Source organism: Danio rerio, chromosome 18 (assembly GCF_049306965.1).
Source record: "Danio rerio strain Tuebingen ecotype United States chromosome 18, GRCz12tu, whole genome shotgun sequence".
NCBI lineage: Eukaryota > Metazoa > Chordata > Actinopteri > Cypriniformes > Danionidae > Danio > Danio rerio.
In genome coordinates this window covers 22,716,823-22,742,458 of record NC_133193.1, presented here as the reverse complement: position 1 = coordinate 22,742,458, position 25,636 = coordinate 22,716,823, and the positions used below count along the sequence as shown (strand labels likewise).

Genomic DNA, 25,636 nt, shown 5'->3' with positions numbered 1-25,636 from the left:
TTTAAGTAAATTTTTATTTATAGCCATTTTTAATGATTGTGTCATTCTAATCATTAATTCATTTATTCATTTTCTTTTCGGCTTAGTCCCTTTATTAATCTATGGTCGCCACACAGGAATGAACCGCCAACTTATCCACCGTATGTTTTATGCCCTGTCGTTAAAAATATTTTATGAAATTGAAGTTCTTTCCCTCAATAAAGCTATTAAAGCTATTGCGCATCATTGGATTTGCTCTTCAGTGACATTTACATTGAACTTCGTCTGTGAAAACAGGACTGAAGCAGTTTCAATTTACTAGAACTTCATCTATGTTAAGCTGCTTAGACACAATCTACACTATCTAGCAAAAGTCTTGTTACCTATCCAAGTTTTAGGAACAACAAATAATAACTTGATTTCTAGTTGATCATTTGGTATCAGAAGTGGCTTATATAAAAGGCAAAGGCATCTAGATTACGTTTATTTTAGCAAAATAAAATATGATTATGCCTTGATTTTTAATTATTTAATTAGGAAAGTAACATCTGACTTGGGTCGATGCGGGCTCCTATAGGTCTTCTTCAGTATTTGTGATTTTAGTGATGCAGTTCAACAGATCTACCTTCTGCCACTTTTCCAAATGATAAACTAGTAGTCAAGTTAATATTTGTTGCTCTTACGACTGGGATCAACGACAAGATTTTGGCAGGTAGTGTACATTGTAAAAGCACTATAGAAATAAAGATGAATTAAGAACTTTTGTCTTCTTGTAAAATTTTCACACCCTTGTTTCAAATGTAAGCTTGTGAGGATATGATGATTGGTATTCTTCATGACTTACCACCATAACAAAAAAAAAAAAAAAAAAAAAAAAAAACATAGCATAAATGAATATGGGGAAAAAAGAAGCAAAAAATAAATATGTTTGACTTACAAATAGTAAATACAGCCCTAATGAGAGAAAAAAATTATCACAATCCTATTATTGATTGGGAACGATCTAATCAAATTAAAAATTATGAAAAAATAATTCACTTAAATTTTTTGATTATATCTACAGCAACAATGTAGTTTAACTATTTCCCATTTGACATATTATGCTTATTCGGACTCTTAGATTAATGTAATTTCCTCTGCAGCATCATGAATAATGTAGTTTAATAATAATTGAATAATGAATAATGTAGAATAATGTAGAACGGTAATTTTAAAGTTGTTGTTTTTTTGGAACTTAAAGGGCACCTATGATGAAAATAATAATTTTTAAACTGTTTATACAGAACTGTGTGTAGGTAAAGTGTGTCCACAGTCATACCCAGGTGATATAAACCTGACTAGTCTTTTTTTAAATGAGTCCTGACGTTAATATGGGATTCAAATCCCTCCATTTCTAGGCCCACTGCAACGAGACATAGGAATGCGGTTTCCCTGCCCACCAAATTGATTGACAGCCATGTCAATGTCATTAACATGTGATCGTAGTAATGAGTTTAATCGTATCAACAAGACAGGACTTGCACAAAGCGAAGTTTGTAACGACATTGTGTGAGGCTTAAATAAACTCCACAACAAATACATCAAATAATCATTGGGAAGGTTTTTACAGTATTTCTCACAAACATCACAAGAGATCTGCTTTCTTCATGTCTGTCACTGTGCTGTTTATCTGACAGAGAAGGAGATGGCTCTGACAGGCACGTGGGAATGGTAGGCGCAGAGAACTGGCTCATTTGCATTAAAGGCACAGGGAACAAAAACAGCTACAATTTTCTCAGAGCTGAAAATTCCAAGATCCAGAAAGGTAGTATATATAATATGATAAATATTTTAAGCTGAAACTTTACAGACACATTCTGGAGACACCAAAGACTTTAAATCAAGATATGAAATTAAGATACTAAATTAATTAAGAAATTGGGATATTAAATCTTGAAAAATTTGTAAAATAGCTGCTTTAGCCGACTGTACAATCGGCATGTCTACTGTATTAGGTATTTGTTTAGCTGTGTTATTAATCTATTCCGAAAATATTAAACCAAAATATCTGAGATTAATAGAAAAAGGCAGATTTTCATTTCAGATAAAAATGTTTTTATTAGCATATCTGTAATTCAGATTGGACAAATTCATTTAATTTAATATACATATATTTATTTATTTCCAGAAAGCTTCTAAACAGCAACAAAACAGACTTACCGCTGAGTCTGCTCGGTATCTGCTGTTACAGATTCAGCAATTTTTTTCTTTATGGGCCTTATATTGTGACTAAATGTAGAAGTATTGACCTTCTGATGTAAATATATCCCTTAAACAACAAAGCCTGCAATTTCTTCACTGTTTACTACAAACTGCCTGTGTTAGTAAAGCCCAGAATCGGATCAATAGGTAATCAGAGAACAGCACAGCATTCCTTCCTTAATAATAGTTGCACCATTTGCTTTATAACCGCAAGACCTCAGTTCCCACTGTGAGCAAAACTGCTTGTTTCCGAGATAAATAGCACTCCCTGGGGCTGGCTGCGGATCAGAGAGGGAATAGTTTTGAACGGTTCTAGCGCAGGGCCTTAGCTGGTTCAAGGTCAAAGCCATTATATATGTCTGCAAGCTGGCATGGTGTGGCTGTGTTTGATTAAAGGTTAGGTGAGCCAGGACGCAGAGCTGGACTCCTTTCAAGTGTATTTGATGAGAGTGAAAGTTGGAGCAAATTCAGGAATTTAAAACATCCTGTCTGAACTTCTCAACACGCACAATCATTTTGTGAAGCTCTGATGCCCTCAGAATGGTTTATTCATTTATACGTGTCCGACATGAGCAATCACTTACAAAAATGCAGATTTTGCTTTTCTTACTTAAAACTTTAACTTACTTTCTCTTTTAAAACTATTTGAACAGAAGGATTTTTCCTTCGCCTGTTTACTACTATGTACCAGGGAAATAGTTTGACTGTTTAGAAAATAAATAGGCTGTTTCTCATAGAACAGAAACTAGAAAAGTGAAGTTCACAGACAAACTTTATGGGGGCTTGAGAAAGCTTCATCTGAAATTTTGAAGTAGTTTTAAAGTTTAAAGAATTGAAGTAGTGTTAAGATGTTTGAAACAGTTGGCAAAGAGAGACAACTACACATACAGTAGGTTAGAAGGTTTCTAGTATGGATCGGCATGTTTCCTGCTAGGGGGTTGCTGGGTTGTTCCGAGTCATTGCCAAGGTGTTGCTAGGTGATTGCTGAGGTGTTGTGAATGGTTGCTAGGCCGTTGCTAGGGTGTTTTGACTGACTGGTAGTTGTTAAGGTCAGGGTTCATATACATTTTTACTACTAAAAATTTATAACTTTTTCATGATTTTTCTCGAGACTTTCAATTTAATTTTCATAACCTTATGTTTCATGCAATGTCTACATACGTTTGGTAAAACAATGCATGTTCAAATACATTACAATCTATTTAGTTTCAGCTTATATTTATATCTATGTAAAATTGATTTGGACTATGCTCACACTGTACTAATAATGTGTATGTGTACTAATAAGTATGTGACTGGCCAAGGACAGAATTAGGTAAATAACCTATATATTTAAGTATACAGATATCTGTTTCCCATGACTTTTCCAAAACTTTGTGGTTTTTCTGTTTTTCCAAAACTTTTCCAGGCCTGGAAAATTCTATGTCAAAATTCCATGACTTTTCCAGGTTTTCTATGATCGTATGAACCCTATAAGATGTTGCAAGGTGGCTGCTACAGTATTCTGAGTGATTGCTAGGTCGACCACTGAACGGTTACTAAGACATTGCTAGGCGGTTGCTAGGTTGTTCTGAGTGATTGCTAAGGCATTGTTAGGGTGTTCTTTGTGGTTGCTAAGGTGTTGCTAGGTGGTTGATAAAGAGTTCTGAGTGGTTGCTAAGGTTTTGCTAAGTGTGCACTAGGTAGTCACTAAGGAGTTGTTAGGTGGTTGTTAGGGTGTTCTGGGTAGTTGCTAGGCGATTACTAAGGTGTTCTGAGAGGTTGTTAGTTGCTAACATAAATTACCATGGTTTTAGTATGAATTAGCATGTTGCTAGCACATTTCTAGCATAAATTACCATGTTGAAAGCATGGTTGTAGTATGAATTAGCATGACGCTAGCATGTTTCTAGTAAAAACTAGCATGTTGTTAGCATGAATTTAGTATGAATTAGCATGTTGCTAGTATGATTGGTTTGTATGTTAGTATGTTTCTAGTATGGATTAGTATATCGTTAGGATGAATTGGTATGTTATTAACATGTCCAATGTAACGTCAATGACAGAATTTTATAATGGAAGTCTATGGGACAATTGCTAGGATGCCATAAGTGGTTGCTAGGGTGTGGCTAGTAAGTTGAAAGGTCATCGGTGATTGGCATATTGGTAGTCTGAGTTAAATGAACCCAACTTTAAGTTTGAATGACAGTCTGGCACAAAGTTATGAGGTCACAAAGTTTGCTCCAATGTTAAGTCAATGGGACTTTTCCAAATTTTCCGGGTCAGTTTTCAAAAAACCATCCATTAGAAAAGATGTAGCAACCTGAGTCTAGTTTGAAGTTTGGAAGTTTGGTGTTAGTTTGGTGGTTGTAGTATGAACGTTGGTTGTAGTATGAAGAAGAAGACGGAAGAATAATAAGTTTATGTAGTTTAAACCCGTTCTTCTCTGTTTTTGGCTCCAAAATTAATTATCTACTAAGGAAACAATGCACATAAACTACAATAGAAACACATTTACAAAATAAATTCCATCATGCGCATCAAAAAAAGGTAAATTGTGCACGATGTATGCCATTAATGAACAAACCAGTGGAATGACCACATAGTAAAACATTTGAAATGTTGTTTTGGTCATTCAAGCCGAAGTTCAGGTTTAAAGTGGTTCAATGGTATATCCTCCCAGGACTGTCCTGAGTGGCTGTGCTCCCAAAGAATGATCTCACATTTTCCAAAGCCACTGTGCGTTCATTGCATTTTCGTCTTGGTTTCGAGTCACAAACAATTTATTATATAAGAAAAAAAGTCTACAGTGGCTTTCTTCTACGACAGCAAATTTCATTTTTCTTTTTAATATTTGGCACCAGATTATCAGGAAGCGGCGATTTGTTCACATTTTCAGTACTCATTGGTTGGAAACGATGCTTAGTTCGCAAATGTTTTATGGGATATTCCAGTTTTGTGCATAAGTCTATTTCGAATCTTTGCATGGAAACATAGCTATTGTGACGTGATCTTTCAGAAATTGTTATAATATATACACTTTTAAAAAATATGTAGAATCAAAGTTACAGAATAAACTTAAGCTTAAAATTTGTGTTCATTCTTTTTCAATTTGTCATTTTGTATTATTATAAATACCTTTACTTACACATTTATTAAATATACAGAGTCCTTACTTATTTAAATGATTAATTTCCTTAATTTCTTCCGAAGTTATTTTCACTGACCACAGATATTTGAACAGTAGTACTGTATATGACTGAAAGTAACTTACTTAGGTCTCTAGGCAGGTCCAGACACAGTCGTGGGAAAACTCCCTCTCCTCTAACAGTAATGCTCTCAGTCTCATAAAAGGCCACTTGCAACTGAAAGGTCTTGTGAAAAACTTCTGGGATTCCAGGAAGGTAGTAAACACTGAGCTTTATTTCTGCATAAGGCTCCAGATGACCCTTTCAGAAGAAACACATGATTTATTTAGGTCGCAACTTTGATATACAAAGAAAAAAAGTCAGATTTCACTTTATTGATAGATATTCTGTTTGTTGACTCCTGCAGGGATTCTCAATCGGTGTGCCAAGATAGCTTAAAATTAACTTAATTATTGTACTATAATTATTTGATTTCACTTTTAAGTATGTTTTATATAAAAATGATTGGTGTAATGACATTTCACATTTTCTGTTATTGATTACTTCGGACTGGATGCAGAAAGAGCCTCACTGTGAAATACAAACTTAACCGTGGCTGCACTTCGAACTGCTGCACATCAACTAGGACTACATACTCAGCTGTATTAGGCTGCATTTACACTGCAGATCTTGATGGTCTATTCCGATTTTGTGACTGTATCCAATTTTTGATGACCTGCTTATATCATCTTTTAAAAGTGACTCGTATCGATCGTCTGCATTTACACAGCACACGTCAAAGGCGCAATGACCAGGAAAAAAAAAGAGCGGGTGCTGACTAAAAGCTGATAACTAAAAAGTGCTTTTTTCTCTATTCCTGTGTGTAATCTGTCGCAGCTTTTGACAAGCTACTTTACTATAGTTTATGACAGAAAGTTTCTCATTCGTCCATCTTCTTTTGATATATAGGCTTTTTAAAACTTTTAGGCATCTTAATGTAATGTCCATGGCATGATTAATGAACGTGATGTATGCACTAGTTTTATAGTTTATATTAGTTACATTGCACTCTCTCGCTCGCGTTAACATGCTTAAATACCTGTGCTATATGACAATATAAAAACTGTTTTAGTCCTCGTGTATGAGATTTATGGTTTGGGACTCTGCTGAAGTCTGTTCTGAAATGAAAGTGTCAGGCTTGACGTCATTCGCTATGGTTTTAAATGATGCGCGACTCGCATTGACAGGTGAAAATCCGATCTACCTGCTTACACTGCAGACACGAGAACACAGATCCGATTCAAATCGGATAAATTTCCACATATGAACAAGGCCTGAATCTGATTTGAGTAAATCGGAATCCATGTGATTAGTTCATGCTTTACATGGGCCATATCTGATCTGTGCCACATGGGAGAAAAAAAATGGAATTGAGTCACTTGAACAGTGCAGTGTAAATGCGGCCCAAACAAACCGACAAGCAAATGTAAAGGGGCCCATGTAATCAGCTCATATGGGCTTCCTATGTGGGACTCATACTACAAAACCTACAAGGGACCTGCTGATTTCACCCAGCCAAAGCCCATGCCCACACAGTTCCCATGGAACCCGTAGTGAACCCATTTAGGCCCCACATGTCTTTGCTGGCTGGGTATGCATACATAATTATTTATAAAATGCTGTAGAAAAATAAGATAATAATAATAGTATAAGCAAAATAAACATTTTGCTAATAAATAAAGGTTTAAAATAACCATTTTCTCTAAACAGTTTGAGGAAATATGTCAGACGAGGGTCTTCAAAAAATTTTCGTAGGAGGTGGGCCTAGAATAAAAAAGAGTGAGAACCCCTGGACTACTGTATAAGTACATCTGTAACTTAATGTCAAATAACTTGCATTAGAGTGTTAATAGATTTATAGGTTAGAGTTAATAGAACAAGTTAGTGTAAACAGCTGATAGCTTACATACAGTGGCCAACAGTCAATTGAACGTCTAAATAACTTCAAAATAAAGTATATGTTTGTCCAGCACTTTGGTTAGTGTAAGTTGAATTGAAATGTGCTCTTTACATAAAATATACTTGCTTACTTTAAGATAAAAAGTTTTACCAATATATATATATTGGTAAAACTTATATATATATATATATATATATATATATATATATATATATATATATATATATATATATATATATATATATATATATATATATATATATTTTTTTTTTTTTTTTTTTTTTTAACACAGAAAATCTCACCTTGTTTGGGATGACGAGAGGCTGACCAGGTAAGATTTCCTCTACAAAAGGTCCTTGTTCACTATTAAGAGTAGAAAAATCAAATCTAACTTTTCCTGTGTTCTTCAGAGTAACCTCTGCTTCAGCCACATGGTCAAACAACTGCAATTATAGGAAACAAAATAGATAAAAATCTGACTGATCAATACTGAAATCTTCCTACTGCTAGAACGGCAAAAGTGTATAGTTACCTGCAAACCAAAGTCAATGTCATTTGTGTCCAGTGTATATGAAACAAAAGAAGCCTGACCCTTGAGAGTTATCTCATAGGTGGGCCCTCCTTCCACATCACACAATGCCAACACTTGGGTGCTGATGTCAGCATGACCAAGAAATGAGAAGGTCACCAGCTTGCTGTCACCAGGTTCTAATACCCCATAAAGTGATGAGATATCAAACACCTTCAAACACAAGAGTATGATTGTAATGTAAAAAAAGGAAATTTAAATGCAAGTAGATAATAAGTCAGTCTTTAAAGAATAGAATGTCAACAAAAAGGTATAGAACCCACAAGTGCACTTTAGATATACAGTTGAAGTCAGAAATATTAGCTCCCCTGAATTATTAGCCCCCGTTAAATTTCTGTTTAATGGAGAGAAAACTTTTTCAACACATTTCTAATAACTGATTTAAATTATCTTGGCCATGATGACAGTAAATAATATTTTACTAGTTATTTTTCAAGACACGTCTATACAAAAGTGTATAGAATATATATATATATATATATATATATATATATATATATATATATATATATATATTTATAAACATATGTTAAAAAAAACTGTAGTATATTTGGGCTTTAAACCAACCTCTTTCACACCCACACTCGGATGCCCGTTGGCTGTGAGATTGATGGGTTTGCTTCCCAGCTCTTTGCTTCTTCGTGTTAAGCAGGTCCTATTTTGCTCATTTCCATTGGAGCTACCATGATGCAATTCTTCCTCTTCCAATTGAGGTATGATTACGTCAGTCTCCCTGCCGAAACATAAACAATGACACATTATTAGGGGTTTTCACCAATCATCTCCATCTAACTCCACATTCTAGTTCCGCCTAAAGGGTCAGGCGGAAACCAAATTGGGTCTGTGAAGATGGCCATTCATTACAGAAAGCACTAAATAATTGAATGGGTGTAATTGATCAGTGGAAAAGATCACACAGGAAATCTCAGGCTCTAAAGAAAGGGAACAGAATACAATAAGAGCCATACAGAGACTAGGCATTGATGGAATCAGTGTGTAATATTATATATCCCTTCAAGGAAGAAAGCAAATAAAAAATCTTGAAAAAACTGACTAAAATAAAAGTATTGAAGATAAGTAGGTTGTAACAGCGAGTGTGGTTATAAATGCAGTCAGCAGGGGGCAGTGTTAATCAAAAAATGTAATGTGGTTTAAACAGGAGGTGATTACTTAGTATAGATAATGAATAAGCTCCACAGGACCCCTGAAAACATCAGCTATACCTAAAAAGAAATCCATATGGAAGTGAGCAGCTTTTGTGCTTGAATGCTATTAGGTTTAATAAGTGTAGTAGCTTGTTTACTGACATCTCTGTGAACCAGACTGAAAGCGCTGAACAAATGACTGAGAGCATTTCAAAAGCTAGCGCAGTGAAGGGAAGCCTGGTGCAGGTGTTCTCAAAGGCTGGAGCCCCTCAAGAGACGTATGCTGCCAGAAACGCTAAACAAACGCCTCAGATTTACCTGCCCTCCTCGATATGAGCACGTATGTGACGGCTGCTCTAGAGTAATCTAATGATTCTGTAGGAGGCTACGCTTCATCCTCTCATTATCAACTCTGAGAAGCAGTGAGGAGGTGAGGTAATACTCAAAGGTCTGCTAACATGATGAGATTCGGGTAAACATCGCACTTTATATGTATCCTCATAATTCCTGCTTATTATCAGAGTCGCTTCAGGGAGTTGTCAGCCTCTAGTCTTACACAGAAGCTGTTCTCAGACCTGTTTGTGTCCGTCTTGCCGTCAGCTTCTTTCTGCTCTAACAGCTCCCACTGCGCCTCCCCGCTCTCCTTTCTTTTCCCCCCAGCATCTCCGTCAATCCCTCGGCTCGTCTCATCAAAAAACCTACCAGAAAAAAAAGAAAGTAATCAGTCTCAAATCAGCTACAGACATTATGAAAAAAAAATAATAATAAAATGTCCATCAGCAAGAAATCTGCCATGTGCCAGGAGCCCAAACGGATCAAGAAGGGGTGCAATAATAGCAGCTTTGCCTCCTGGTTTAATTACTGATAGGCTTTTAATTAGCAGGCTGGACAATGCATGCTGTGATATTGATAGGAAAGGTCATAGTCTTATTGGATCATGCAGGAGGTGGGAAGCGAATAGCAGTGTGGAAAGTGATTAATCTTCACTGGCTTGCACTGTAGCCCCATGGAGGCTATATCGATTAATCCGATGCAGGACATGGCAGCCACTAAACAACAATTTAAAACTATAAAAACTCAACCTAAAGCTGTCGAGAAGCAGAGATTTAAAATGAAGCTTTGTACGAGCCATTTTTATTTTCTAACCAGGAAAGCATGGGCGTGTGTGAAACCCTGGGAGGGTGTTAGGTATGTCAAACAAAGAGATTTGTGCACGTTAATGTGATGATAAAATTGTTTTAATTAAAACTCACATAAAAAATGACCACAAGGGCAGTACCATTTCATTTAGCTAATAGTTTCTCAAAAATAAAGAGTCTTTATTGACATTGGTGCTTCCGGAAAGGGTCTTTACCAACATAGCAAAATCTCTGGCCCAGCTCTGGTCCACACAATACAGCTTTTGCTTGACCCACATGCTGCAATGAATTGCGGTGCATGACTGAACATGAAGGGTCAAACATGAACCATATCTCGGCCAAGTCTCAGCCAAGTTAATAACCCCCAACTGAGCCTGAACTGGGCCAGATATGTTGGTGTGGCAATGAAATTGATAAACTCATAAATATTTGTGCTCTAGGCATGCTATGGGCATGCTTTTTCTCGAAGCGACTTGATTTGCAGACTTGTTTTTCTTAATTTGAAAATGATAAAAATGTATTTTTAATGTGTGTCAAGATAGGGCAAAATTACATGGCCCACATATCAACATCTGGGCCAAATACTACATTTTACATCTGGCCCAAGTACTGTATTGTATGCCGCCTTAAAGATGGTGCACCTCTGCCAAACCAGGGCCATATTTGGCCCACATGATGTATGCCAGTGCTGAATAAATGCCTGCTGTGCCAGATTTATGCCAAATCTGGGCCAGAATTCTTTGCTACCTGGGTATAGTCAATAATGTTCTTTAGGAAAGAACTTTAAAAAAAAATAACAATAAAGTAAGAAAAGAATTGGTTCTTTTATGAACTACTCTACTAAAAGGTTCTTTGGGAACCCAATTAAGGTTTGTCTATAAAATTGATGCGAATACTCCATTTTGGATTCAAAATGTATTTTTAAGGTTCACAAGAAATCAAAACTAATTATATGATTTTGTTAGCTCATGATGTTAGTTTTGTGGTGAATAATTCATCAGTTTTTTCATAAAAAAAAAAAATTAGTTTGCCCTTCTAGTCTGTAGTTGAAATCTAAAAAATGCACTTCTTTTTTTGTTTTCAGTTCATTTATCAGATGATGTGATTTTGAGGTAATGGGCATGGCTAACGCTGCTCCAACTGTCAGTTTTGACAACAAACAGAAATGGTGACCAGGTGAAGTCTGTTAGGTTGTAATAACTTTTCTAAACCCCCTTTAATGATCTTTCTGAATGAAAAGCCTACTTTATTATGTCCGGTAAAAAAAACAAGCCACGCCCACTGTTTGCTCATTTAAAAATCCGTTTCTCTCGGGACTGAGTCACATTACGATCACAGCTTCCGGTTCACCGTGAATTTAAGAGTGCATGTTTACTTTGGGTACTTAAATGTACCTTTATGGTACAAAATACATCATTTACTGTAGCTGTAAATCAGACACAGAGTTGTACCATTTAAAAAGGTTTCACGCCAGTGACCATATTTATAAAGTTATTTCTGGAAATGTGTAATCAGACACAAAAAATTACAATATTACAACTGCATATGTACAAAATGTCATAAATGTGTGAATGAAACTTAACTGAAGCTACATACTAGCTCAACACTGAGTCATTCTTGCTAGTCTGCTTTTGCAAATTTCAGGCTAAACTTTGAATTGTTATGTTTTTTTTTTGTTTTTTTTTTTCTATGTGATCTGCTAATTCCCCACTTACGGTTAGGTTTAATATCATCGGCTTACTACAAAATAGTAATGTTTTCTGAAGGGATGTCTTTTTTATAACAATGCACTAAAACACAGACAATGAATTCCTTTACTACTTTTGTGTTAAAATGGTTTCTGCAGGTTTTATAAAGATAAATGTAAGACATTTTTAAGAGCAGGCTAAGAAAATTTAATGAATAATTTTAAGGGAACACGATACATCAATATGTCCTCTAAATGTAAATTTATGTGAAGCAGACAATGAGTTGTTCTGTTTTAGCAGCACTTGAGAGTTTGCAAATAAAACTTTGTACCATTTTTCTTTATTTTTTAAGCCATTAAACTAAATAAGTGTTACTGTACTTTTTGATCAAACTGCAAAAAAAGTGATTTTTTTAAAATAAGAAACGTCGTAAGATTAAATCAAAAAACATTTATGTGAGTCAAAATTACATAAGTAAAGAAACCGTGTTTGCTGTGACAAATCTGTTGATCGAGTTTATACTTACAGCAAGAACAACTACCAGTGGGCTCAAAAAACTCAATTTAAGAAGCAAAGTAACTTTCATAGCCCTTTGACATACAGCATTTTTTAAATTACAAATCCCTTCACATCATATCTTGATTTAAAGATGTTAAGATATTTAAATTTTATGAGAAAATTAATAAGAAAGATGTTCAAATTTAAAGTGCATGCAACAATTAATTAATTACAATTAAAGGTCTTCTTCTGTGATTTTACTTTCCTCTATACGTCCTTTTTCTGTTGAACACAAGAGAAGCAATTTTGAAGAATGTTTGAAACCTGTAACCATTGACTTTCATAGTAAGAAGAAGAAATACTTTGTAAGTTAATGGTTACAGTTTTTTGTTTAACAGAAGAAACTCACATAGGTTTGTGACAAGTGAAAGAGTAAATAATGACAGAATTTTCAGTTTGACGCAAATATACCTTTAAGACCTTTTTAAGACCTGTAGAAGAGTAAATTAGGACCTTTTTAAGATCTGGATAAACTATGTATAAAATGTTTAAATAACTTGTTTAATTTTGAACTATTCGCAAACTAAAATTGGACAAAATGACTTTATTTATTAAATTTAAATGATATCTTAATCAAAAGACAAAAACTGTGACTCAAAATCAAATATAAATCTTTATTACATATGACAAGATTATTACTTGATAAATTATTTGATTTATGACTGTTTGTCTTTTTGTTTTGTGCAAAAATCCTATAAATATAGTATAATTTATACTTTATTTACTTATATAAATAAATAAATATATATATATATATATATATATATATATATATATATATATATATATATATATATATATATATATATATATATATATATATATATATATATATATATATAAATATATATACTTATATAAAAATCCTGTTTATTTTTTTCCCCAATTTCTGTTTAACAGAGAGAAGATTTTTCTCTTCTCTCTTCTCCAACACATTTCTAAACATAATAGTTTTAATAACTTATTTCTAATAGCTGAATTATTTTATCTTTGCCATAATGACAGTACATAATATTTGACTAGATATTTTTAAAGACACTTCTATACAGCTTAAAGTGACATTTAAAGGCTTAACTACAGGTTAATTAGATTAACTAGGCAGGTTAGGGTAATTAGGGAAGTTATTGTATAACGATGGTTTGTTCTATAGACATATCAGAAAAATATATAGCTTAAAGAGGCTAATAATTTGACCTTAAAATGGGTTAAAAAAATTAAAAACAGCTTTTATTCTAGCCAAAATAAAACAAATAATACTTTCTCCAGAAGAAAAAATATTATCAAACATACTGTGTCATTGCTCTGTTAAACATAATTTGAGAAATATTTAAAAAAGAAAAAAGAATTCAAAGGGGGGCTAATAATTCTGACTTCAACTGTATATATTTGATTTACTAATAAATTTACTCCAAAAACCTTCTCCGTTTCTACACTGGCTCCACTTCAGGGGACTGAATGCTGTTGTTGAACATGGAGATCATATGATTGACGGTTATTGTAAGATGCTAAACACCTCAGAGACTGCAAATGATGATGAGCCATTATTTAATCGCATGCTTCTCCACTACTCGCTCCCATAAGCAAAACGTGAGCCATCAGCTGCATCAATCTGTCATACGTCAATGCCTGTTTATTTAGTTACAGCAACTTATTGCATTTCCTCATAAGACTTGGATGGCTTGACTGGACATCTGTACATCTTTAACATCTGAGTGCTGAAGCAAGGCATCGATTTCTTAATCTTTAGAGGCTTTTGAAGAGTCTTTTAATTCCCCCAAGTTTATTTATTTATTTATTTTTTGTTGTTGTTTGTCAACAGGAAATCAATACTCCTTGAACATATCTTTCAAGAGGTCGCTTATGCAGCCTTTGAATTGCTAAATATCAGCTTAGGTCCATGCAGTAGGGCCCTTTTTCTTTGGTGGGATACATTGAAAATGCACTGGCTTGAAATTAAAGCACAGAACAGCCAAGTTTACTTTGCAAAGAAATGCTTCTAACTGTTTTAGCTTATGCCAATTGACTAAACATCAGATAAGGAAGCACTCTATCATCTTTTGAAAAATGTTTCACAGAATTTTTTATCCAAGCAATGAAAGCCATGTTGTTTTTGAGGCTTTCGCCGTACGGAACAAAAATGTAAAATTGCTGTTCCTACCCAATATGGCACTGTTGTTGGTCCACCAGGAAGGCCCAACGATATGAAACGCAGAGTGGGCTGCAGTTGGTCATAGTGAGCTTGCGTCGTGATTTTGTGTTGTTGAGAATACAGCCGAAATCTAGTGTAGTGCTGGAGAACTTAAGATTTGGGAACTGGACCTCTCCCTTCAGCAACACCCTGTCCTGCTGAGGATGGCCATGGTAGCAGAACTCCAGCACTTCTTCAACCACACGGCTGTGGCAGTCCTGTTGATACATGGGGTTGAAACGGACCCATAACTCCTGCTGAGCTCCAACGGCCAACACCAGACTCTACAGAAGACAAAAACTATTAGACTAAAAGACCAAACATTCAGGTACTCGGGTCATAGTAATGTAAAACAATAAAAATCTTACATGCACACTTGCATGTGTAGATGTGCAACATTCATTCGTTCATTCATTCATTTTCCTTCGCTTATTCCATCATTTATAAGGTCCACCACAGTGGAATGAACCGCCAGCTATTCTGGCATATGTTTTATTCAGCTGATGCCCTTCCAGCCACAACCCAGTACTGGGAAACACACATACACTCTCTCATTCACACACACTCATTTACTAACTTTAGGTTATCCAATTCAACTTTAGTTCATGCCTTCGGACTGTGGGGGAAACCAGAGCACCCTAAGGAAACACGGGGAGAACATGCAAACTCCACACAGAAATGCCAACTGGCCCAGCTGGGACTCAAACCAGCAACCGTCTTGCTGTGAGGTGACAGTGCTAACCACTGAGCCCCCATGCCACCCTTAAGCCTGGTTTATACTTCTGCTTCAAGTGATCTGCATGACCCCCGGCCCATGCCTTGCGCATATTCATGCATTTATACTTCTGCCACTGTTTGTGTTGCTCTGAACAATTCCGAAACGGTGGCTGGCAGTAGGTTTTTATGTTCCTCTGTGTCGAGTTTCTTCACTGGTATTTTGTTTTTTCTGAAAGCTACTTAATGTAGAAGTAGCTCAAACCCACTCATTTTGAGGCGGAAGCCGGCAGATGTGCAACAACTTTAATCAGAAGGTAAACACAAAACAACAGTTTCCATCTTTTAATTTTAAGATGAAATCATTTTGTGGCAGGGCTTTTAACTGCATAGCACCACAGTTATGGAATTCCCTGCCATTATATATCCGTCAGGTGGACTCTATCTCCAAATCCCAGGTTAAAACCTATCTGTTCAGGAATGCTTTTAATGATTTTCTGGTTTAATGTTTATTATTTTTTGTCTTATTTTTTTATAATGTGCCTGTGACATTGTAAGGCACAGGTCTCAAACTCAGTTCCAAAAGGGCCGCAGCTCTGCACAGTTTAATTCCAACCCTAATTAAACACACCTGATCAAACTAATTGAGTCCTTCAGGCTTGTTTGAAACCTACAGGTAAGTGTGTTGGAGCAGGGTTGGAACTAAACTGTGCAGGGCTTTGGCCCTCCAGGAATTGAGTTTGACACCCCTGTTGTAAGGTATCCTTAAGTGCTTTGAAAGGCGCCTATAAATAAAATGTATTATTATTAATATCTGGAGCTCCTTCACAGGACTCAACACTTTTAAACACTCGCTCCAACAGGTTCGCGCGGCCCTCGGTCCCGCCCACACTCGTCAGCGCTACCAAGCTGACCAATCACAGAGCTTGCGCTACACATTGCGACGTGTAGTTACATTGTTTGAGAGGTGCGCATCAGTGTTGGTGTCAGCCACGACAAGGGCTAAACGAACATGCGCAGGCTGTGCCAAAGCATACGGGTGTGTTTAGCCCTAAAGCAACCTTTAGATGTGCAACATTCAGATAAACCTACAATCATTATATAAATTTGTATTGCTTGTAATGAAGTAATGAGTAATGGTTCCCACTTAAAATCCAATTACCATGCCATTACCGGTGACTATCAGACTGTTTACCTTTGAGGTTGTAGACAGATCATCCCCATCATAATCACACAATCCAAAGGGCTCGTGCACTAGCAGTTCCATAGAGAGGTTCAAGGAGGACAAACTCTTCAGAATAAGCCTCTCATATAGTGGAACCAGAGAAGCATCGGGAGCCTGTGAGTCAGACAACTTCATGAATATATTGAAGAAAAAAACATAACAAAAGTATTCTTTATACTATCTTGTATACTCTTAAAATTTGGGGTTAGTAAGGTTTGTAATGATTAAATTTTTTTGAATGACATATTAAATTAATCAAACTTTGAATAAAGAAATTTATATCTTTGTCACCCCTACCATTTAGCGATACACCTTCAAGTTAAAGAGAATTGGGACAACCCCTCCCCTACACGGGAATGCGCAAAATGAGGGGTAGGGGAAAGGGGAAGGGATAAGGGGTAGAACTGAGATTGGACTTTGGACTACTCTTTGATGGCCCTTGCCATTAATGTTTTCAACATGAGCTCATTCTGAAAAATATAACCTTATATAAATTTTTGGAGATTACGAATTATGTAGCCAGAAGTACATTTGGCTGCATTTTGTTTTTAAAACAAATGCTATGGGGCAGTATATCGCGTTCCTTTTCGCTCTTACCTGCTGACCGCTAACCTCTTTATCAACGGCTTACCCGCTGTACCAGTTTGTCCAGTTAGCTCACCATATACGTCAGCGGACTTAAAATACAAAGAGGAGTTGACCGCGACGATGAGGAACTGGTGAGGAACGGTTTTAGAAAGTGGGTAAGACAAAAATACTAGAATCCTAGTAATTAATAAACAAGTAAATAACAGGGTGAGAATGTGGTAAAATCTGAAAATATGGTAAAAGTCAGGCGATTGCTTTTCTTTTTCTGGATTGCCTTTTAAAATTGTCAGTTGAGTTTAGGGAAGTGGGTGGGTGAGTCAAACGATGCTTTTGAAAAAACTATTAGTTGGGTTTAGGGAAGGAGGAAGGTGGGTCAGTCGATCAGTTGGTCAGTCAGTCAGTCAAACAGTCAGTCGACAGTGGCCTCTAGTGGATTACACGAGAACAGCCAGCGCGAATGGCACTTGCGAGGGAAATTTGACATCTCAAAAAGCGCACACAGCGGCCTCTGGTGGATTTGTAAAAAATAAAATTGCAGAAAAAAAAACAAAAAAAAAACTTAGCTCCCGGGATGTATTTGGCAGTCTTGGGAAATGTATATAGAGGTACGTTTTTAGACCCATGCCCACTGACCATTTAGTGGGACATTTTTCAAAAGACGATAGAGTGCCATTGTTTTGACCCGTCTGTTGCATATGGAACTTCATCTCTGTTGTCTTTACACTTATCCTCATTTTTGACTGTAACCTTCAGAAATATTAGTAGTAATCTTTCTTTGCACAACAATTAAGTACAACGATTAATGTTGTTCTTTCATTTTGATCTGTGTTCTTCTGTTTTTTGTTATGAATGAATGAATGTACAGTATATGACTATGGCCATAAAAAACTGTGAACTAAAAATTAGTTTTGAGTCAGACAGAGAATTTCTAAAACTACAGTATCAGAGCTCGAAATTGCGACCATTTTGGTCGCATATGCGCCCGAAATCTTATCTATGCGACCTTAAAATATATTTGGGAGCATTTCTGCGAGTGCTTAAAATTGTTATGTGCGACCAGTTTTTACTGTAAAATGTTCACCACATGCGCGGATTCGGGAGACATTCACGCAGAATGCATCTCTGCACTTGAAACGTGAAACGCAGCGCTCAGGAATGGTTTAAAACTGTTGTCATGTCAACTTGCTGCAGTAAACAAATCCAAGTCCGTAATGCGTGCCCCGCCTTCACGCTCTTCTTATTGGCCCACTGCTCTAGCACTGAACGCGAATGATTGGTTAATATCAGCTGTCAATCACTCAGTCAGCGCTTCTGGCTTGGGATGACAGAGAGAGCAACTACCGCGAAAAATTGTAAAGCGCTGAAGAGGAGAATGAAGATAACACTGACAGATTTTGTTTTAGAAACCATGACATCTAAAGTTATAAATACTGAAACATCTTAGTAGTGATCATGTGCTGAATGTTAATCCACTATCTACACTTTTCCAATAGTAGAAGACTTACATTGGCTTCAAGTCCGCTATGAAAAGTCTGTGGGATGGAGTTTTCAGGTAACTTTTTGCCACATCTAGCACGAGAGCTTCTGTTTAATCCTTCATATAATCGCCAGATGCTGTCCGCCATGCAAGGGACAGCTATATGTAAAATTGAACACCACGTAAACCATCGCGAACGGGCTTGCATTGAGTAAACTAATATTGCTACTCATAAAAATAAACCGGTATTGCTATTAACATGTATGCATATAATAAGCTACAATATGTGTCAAAAGCATTAGTGCAATATCAGACAGCACTTGTGAGAACAGCAGAGTTATACCGTTAACAGATTAATTTAAGCAGTGCGTGCAGGGCAGGTGAGCGCTCCGTGTATCTTTTGCTCACTCAGTTCTGTTATAAAAATATATTTTATTGTGGTAACGGGATTTCGTTGAGACATATTTTCCTCAAGCTTGCATTTATCTATATATATAATTTTTTTGCTTGTTAGTTTGTTTAGTGTTGATTTCAAATACAATAAATATGTTTGTATAAAACTTGTAGTAACGGTGCTCTTAATTGGTGGATGCGACTAAATTTTGGCTGATGCGCCTAAATTTTTAAAGTTAGGAGCACCGGTGCTACCAAGCAAAAAGGTTAATTTCGAGCCCTGAGTATACATGCTACCAGACATAATATCATTTACAAGCACAAATATCAGTTATTTGTGGGTGCTACTGTCATTACTTAAAAGGCAAATCTCACTCTCCCCAACTCTGAGTCTGAGTTTTCCCTCACCCTCCATTTTCCTCTCATCTCTCCCTCTTTCTCTCTCCCCCCTCTCCCCACTCGCTCTCTTTAATTGCTTTATTCCTCCAAGCTCTACTAAGGGAGCATTCAGTAAATCTAGCAGCACGGGCTGTCAAAACACAGACAAATGGGACAGAATCAGATAAAAAGAATGCCACAGAAATAAATTTGCATTTTTAGTTCTAAGATGCAGACTTGCAAGGCACCAGAAAGCAGCTGTCAGAAGATACAAGGAGTGCATGGAAATATGTATGGCTGCTGCAAAACTGGGAGAGAACAGGGATCTGACAAGGAGGGTGGTGTTGTGTGTGCAAATAAGTGTGTGTGTGTTGAAAGAGAAGTAATAAAAGTGAAATAAGGCAGGCAGAAAATCATTTTCATTGTAATGATGGTTCCTCCTGAGCTCACTCTGCTTGTTCTACGGCTTTTAGAAGAGGACCTGAGATGCCAGAGCATTGGGTTAAAATGAATTTGTCATTTCAGCTCATTTGCAATCATTTTGCAAATGAGAACTAAATATGGACAGCTCGTTTGATTGAGTCGGACATAACAACTGCATGGTCTTTACTGTCAATACTCAGAGCAGCAATCTGTTTTCAATTTCAATAGGCCATAACAGCTGCCCATGCCTCAACCTTGTCTATATACAGTCAAGTGACTTACAAATGGATCGAAGTTGATTGATTACATGAACACACAATATATATCTCTTCTGTTCCATTCATAAATTAGTCTCAATAATCCTGTACAAGGGAGCAGATAATTGCCTCGCTGTAATTACACAGAGCAGAAGACTTTTCCAGGAGTGCAGAAAGCATCTTGCGCTTCATAAAAAGTGAAAGGACGTTTGATAATGGGAACAAGTTCAGCCATCGAGCTGCTGCACAGATAATGTACCTGACCTTTAACATACATATGAAATACAGTATGGACAAAATGAGTAATTAAAGAGAGTTCAGCCAAAAATGAAAATTCTCTCACCATCATTGCAAAACTGTATGACTTTTTTTCTCTGCAGAACCCAAAAGAGGATATTCTGAAGGTTTTGGTAACTATTGACTCTGTTGTATAAAAAACACATTTCTCAGTAGATTTTATGTTATTATGTTCCATAAAACAAAGAAAGTTGTACAGAAGTAGAACATTGTTTAATTTTTGGGTAAACTATGCCCTAAATAATTTAATGTGGTTGTACTGTAGTTCTGAGAAGACGATAACAGCCGTTTTATTATTGTAAACAAAAATGACCCTTTTAGGTTTTGTGGCAATTAACTGTGTAATAAGCTGGATAACGTACATCCAGAATAAAGCCTATTAGTCTTATACAACAGTCCTCTGTAGTGTGTTGAGATGCAGATAAGTCTGTCTGGCTTTATTACATGTTTATTACACATTAGTAGTAAATAAATATTGTAGCTTATAAAGCTATTGTCATGATCACAAGAGATCTAGCCTATGCAGATCACTGGAGAACTCCAAATCTGCCAACATATGAACTACAACTACCATGATGCTATGCGCCAATCAACACCCACTACAGCTGACAATAATCTGGACACACACAAACAGCTCATAATCAATGGTTACCTGGACTATAAAGTCAAGTGCGAGTGATTTACATGTTAAGTCAATGCAAGGACACGAATAGACATCCTGTTGCTCGCGAATGAGGTGGCGCAAATGATGCGATTCGCACAAATGAAGTGGCGTGAGTTGAGCGTTTTTCATGATTAAATCGATCGAGTGGGAAAATCTTAACTTCAGCGGACATTTGCGCCATGTTAACCAATCAGGAGCTTTCTTTTATAGGGGAATGATTATGAGGTAGTGCCTGTAGTTGGTGTCCCGAGGGGAAAACCTCCTGCCAACACCGGACAACAGTTCATCAAAGTTGACTCGGCTCAGTCTGAAGCACCGCGAAAAGCTTATTTCATATAGGTATAGTTTCTGGAGGTGTTTATGAGCTCACAGAGCTGGGTGCATCTCAGAATGAATCTAGTGGACTCAGGCATGGCTTCAAATGAATTGACGTCCATTTACGCGAGAATGGCGCAATTTATCCACGCAAACGGCTTCTGGTGTGAACAGAGCATAACATTACTAACCGTTATTCCTTTCTAACCTTGCCGTAACCATGACATGACAGATATTTAACTACTGTTAACAAACAAAACCTTGTTAAGTGTCACCAAAAATTTAACTACAATATATAGATAAATAAAAAAATAAACTAATAAAAGGTGAAAAATAAAAAAGAGTCATAAATTAATTTAATAAAAGTTTAAAACTTGCTTGCAATAAAATGTGACCGTCCTTAAATTTGTATTTAAGTTTAGTGTATTAAACTTGGCGGTCCTGAAACACAGAAACTAAATAAATAAAATGAAACCAGAACATTTTGTTAAAATAAATTTGTAAATAAATTAACATAAAATTCTTTTTTGCAAACCTTTTCTACATAGAAGTTGAGTTGCTGGGAGGAGATCTCAACTGCTGGGGAGACAAACTGACATGTGACGTCTGCAGTGATGATGCACTCCCTCACATATTGCCTCCCGATAACAGCATAGCATACAAGCTTCTCTGTAACCACCTGCAATTTATAAAACACTCACATTTAATGATATGTAACATTTTAAAATGAATGCAATGGGGGAAAAGAATTAACACAAAGCACACAAAAAATCAATGTGCAACACTTTTTGGCAGAACTCGGGTAATAGCGTATACAAAATCATTTTCGTATTCTCAATATATGAATAGATGTGAATAATCTTTGATAGTTTGACCTTTCAAAAGCCTGCTCAGCTTTGTCACTAAAACAGAGAACTTCTCTATGAAGGCTGAGAGTCGGTGCACTGACATCCCGGCGACTGATGGCTAAGCAATGCAGCAGCCCGGCGTGGGATGCAGCAGGTCAGGCCTATATTCACTTCTCACCTTCTCTCATCTCTGATTTACCATTAAATCAATAAGGATTCAAGGAGGCATGCATCTCTGCAATGCTCGTGAGAGGAAGTCAATACACAGCTCCATGCTGCTCCACTAAAAGAGGATTAAGTGCAGCTTTAAAGACCTTCATCACTGTAGTATTCAAACTTCAGCCGATTGTGTCTGAACTGCTGTTGACCAACATATTTAAAAATTGTTGCAAAGGATGTGGTCAAGTTATCAGAGGATTAATAGGTGAAGAATATTAGACATAAGTACCCTGGGGACGTCAGAGGAACCTTCTAGCAGCATATCAGCTGAATGTCCTGGAGGAAGTAATAAACGTGCAGGGGATAAGCTGAAGACTGGGCCTTCTTGAGGTGAGGTTTGTAGACTCTTGCTTTTCTTGTTCCTAGGCTTGTTTGGTGACAGATGGTCTCTATTAGGAAATTGTGGAAACCCTTCTGTGGTCCATAATAGTTGGTGAGTGCGACGGCCTCGGTTAGTGATTCTGAAGGCATATTGGCATGGGCCAGAACTGGAAGACCAGAAGATTTCACAAATTGACTATGCGCTATTGGGAATAGCAGACTTGTGTAACATTTAAAAGTATGTTAGATTTTTATATCAAAATGAATTATCTTAAGATGATAGGTCTCATGAAGTGAAACAAAGAGTCTGATTTGTGAAACTGAACATTATTTACAGCATTATTACAGTTAAACTAGATAAGTTAAACTCATTGCTATACACATTTGCTTTTTTGTGCTATTGTTGCAATTCTACTAGATCACACTAGAAGAGCAGAAACAACATTAGGCTACTTAACTCATTTAAGAAAACACATCTGCATATGATTTGTTGTTTTTTACCTGAAGTGGGTTCCCAAATTCAAGCTGGGAGCAAATGGCCGGTCAGTGACTATGGTAGTGCCCTTTCCTTTGGCTGCCAATGGAATGTTAAAAATCTGGCTGTCCTGGATTTCCAGTAACAGTTCATCCTGAAAGGGCACTGTGTCATTCAGATTGACTATCAACTTTAACTCCAAACTCTGCTCTGGAGGAATTTCCCCTTCACTGGGTTCCACACGCCAGTGAGACTTGTTCCTCAACTGTCAACAAAGACACACACATAAGAGCAGATTTTACATATGATTACATGACAACAAATAAGGACTTTATCTGTAAATATTGAAACACTTTGCATACACAGATAGCATTATGACTACAAACTAATAACTAGTAGAACCCACTTTAGCTAACAGCAGCCACAAATCAAAGCATTGATTTACTACGGTGCCAGGAGTTCTTCTATCTGGAACCGTAATGTCAACATCACCGTGCTGAATGGTGCTGATGCAGCATGAACCTTCATTTCTAGTTGAACCACAAAAATTCAGTTGGGTTCATTGAGTCCAAAGCATAACATAACTTCATCTATATGTTCCTAAAATCATGGTGCATTGTCCTGTTGCAATGAATGATCCACAACAATATACAGCTGTCTGGTATTATGCTGTTGGGATAACAAGGCTCAGGCCCAATCCCAATTCTATTTTTGTACCCCTACCTCAGTTGTAAGGGCTAAGGGAAAGGGAAAGGGCTTAAAAATTTACCCCTAAAAATTGGGACAGCACTACAGCACCTGCACACAGCATCATATGTCCAATCTTTCCTATCATATATCATATCTGATGCTTCATATGAGATTAGACGATCGCGACTGCTGTAGCTATTCCAGTTGTGTTATTTTTTGGTTTTATCTTTAGGAAATTACTGAAGGCATATATCATGTCATCATAACGATCTAATGTGGCTATAAGATCGTAACAGTACCTTGTATTTACACAGTGGCCATATTCATCTATGTAAACACAACAAAAACAACATGAACATTATAGCACACACTGTAAAAAGCTCATTCCCAGCCACTAGACTTTTCTGACAGGGTATTTGAGTGTCATCGAGTATCATAAAGTTGTGGGACTACTATAACGTTACAGAAGTTATTATAAGGGATTATAGATTGCGAACAGATCGCGAAATTTAGCGGTTTTTATTTTAGCGTTTTTTTTAAGTATGACGGTAAAACATGAACGCAGTTATGAATACATTAAAACATGTTTGTTTGTTGTAAAAAATGGTAATAATGACAAAAAATACAAATTAGTGGTTTTCCTTACTTCCGGGTGCAGCTGTGCTAGTGTATTCTGGGAAATTTTTCTTACCCCTTGGTTTCAAGTGTGGTTTTGAAAAATTTAAGGGGTGTATACCCCTCGCCCTTAGCCCTACGCCTTCAAGCTAAAGAGAATTGGGACACCACTACCCCTTCACGGGCATGCACAAAACGAGGGGTAGGGGTAAGGGTACGGGCTAAGGGGTAGAATTGGGATTGGGCCTTAATTTGTGCTAATAAAACATTGACCACAGCATACAATCACTGCCACAATCCCAATGCCATGGGCTCTGCTGTTAATCACCAAACTATTCTGTATCCTCTACGACAGTGGTTCTCAAACTGTGGTACGTGTACCACTAGTGGTACGCAGGCTTCCTTCAAGTGGTACACGGAGGAATTAAATATGTCATGTACGTGCAACATATATTTCAAAACCTATTAAAAATGATGTATATTATATGACATATGGTCTATATTTCTGAGGTAATCTTCCATGTTATTTTAACTGTGCAGAGTTGTATCTGCTTTACTGAGCCTACTACGCTACTGTATTTTAGTACTGCTCATTTTGGTGGTACTTGGAGAGACTATTTTTTTTCTGAGGTGGTACTTGATGAAAATAGTTTGAGAACCACTGCTCTACGTCAAACCAGGCCAGTTTCTTTCAATTATTAGCAGTACAATCTGGCTGACTTTGGGCTCATTTCATACTTTGTTAGCAATGCAGTTATCATGAAGTCCCGACTGAGTCCCACAGGGCTCTATGTGGAAATCCATGATGATCTGTGTGCTGTGACACATTTTCCTGGTCACCACTGTTGTAGCTGCTGGTGATTTGTTGCACTGTTGCCCTTGAGTTGCTGTTAAAACTGTTCAAAACTTTTAGCATCAGTGAGCTGTGGATAACACATAGCTTGACTAAAGGTCATCATTTGGCCATCTGTGTACAACATTTGAAATACAGAAAAAGTACTGTGAAAAACGCAACACAGGCTGATTCTAAAAACAGTCTCGTGGTTTTTTTCTGGAGACCGTGAATTATGTAGCCGGAGGTATGTATGGCTGCATTTCATTTTTGTAAGTGAACGCTTCGGGGCAGTATGACGCTGTTCCTTT

At 36.7% G+C, this 25,636-nt stretch overlaps 1 protein-coding gene across 3 annotated transcripts in view; it reads right to left on the bottom strand.

Moving 5' to 3' along the window:
• Positions 1-25,636, bottom strand: part of hydin (HYDIN axonemal central pair apparatus protein) — a 128,014-nt gene that overhangs the window by 48,559 nt on the left and 53,819 nt on the right. For all 3 annotated transcript variants that reach the window (XM_073929185.1, NM_001114415.2, XM_073929186.1), the window contains 10 exons: positions 23,215-23,453; positions 22,622-22,880; positions 21,861-22,004; positions 16,504-16,647; positions 14,565-14,878; positions 9,597-9,719; positions 8,444-8,609; positions 7,820-8,029; positions 7,590-7,730; positions 5,474-5,648 (listed from right to left, as the gene is read on the bottom strand). In XM_073929185.1, the coding sequence (XP_073785286.1) occupies positions 5,474-5,648; positions 7,590-7,730; positions 7,820-8,029; positions 8,444-8,609; positions 9,597-9,719; positions 14,565-14,878; positions 16,504-16,647; positions 21,861-22,004; positions 22,622-22,880; positions 23,215-23,453 (1,915 nt within the window). The remainder of the gene's footprint in view (positions 1-5,473; positions 5,649-7,589; positions 7,731-7,819; positions 8,030-8,443; positions 8,610-9,596; positions 9,720-14,564; positions 14,879-16,503; positions 16,648-21,860; positions 22,005-22,621; positions 22,881-23,214; positions 23,454-25,636) is intronic.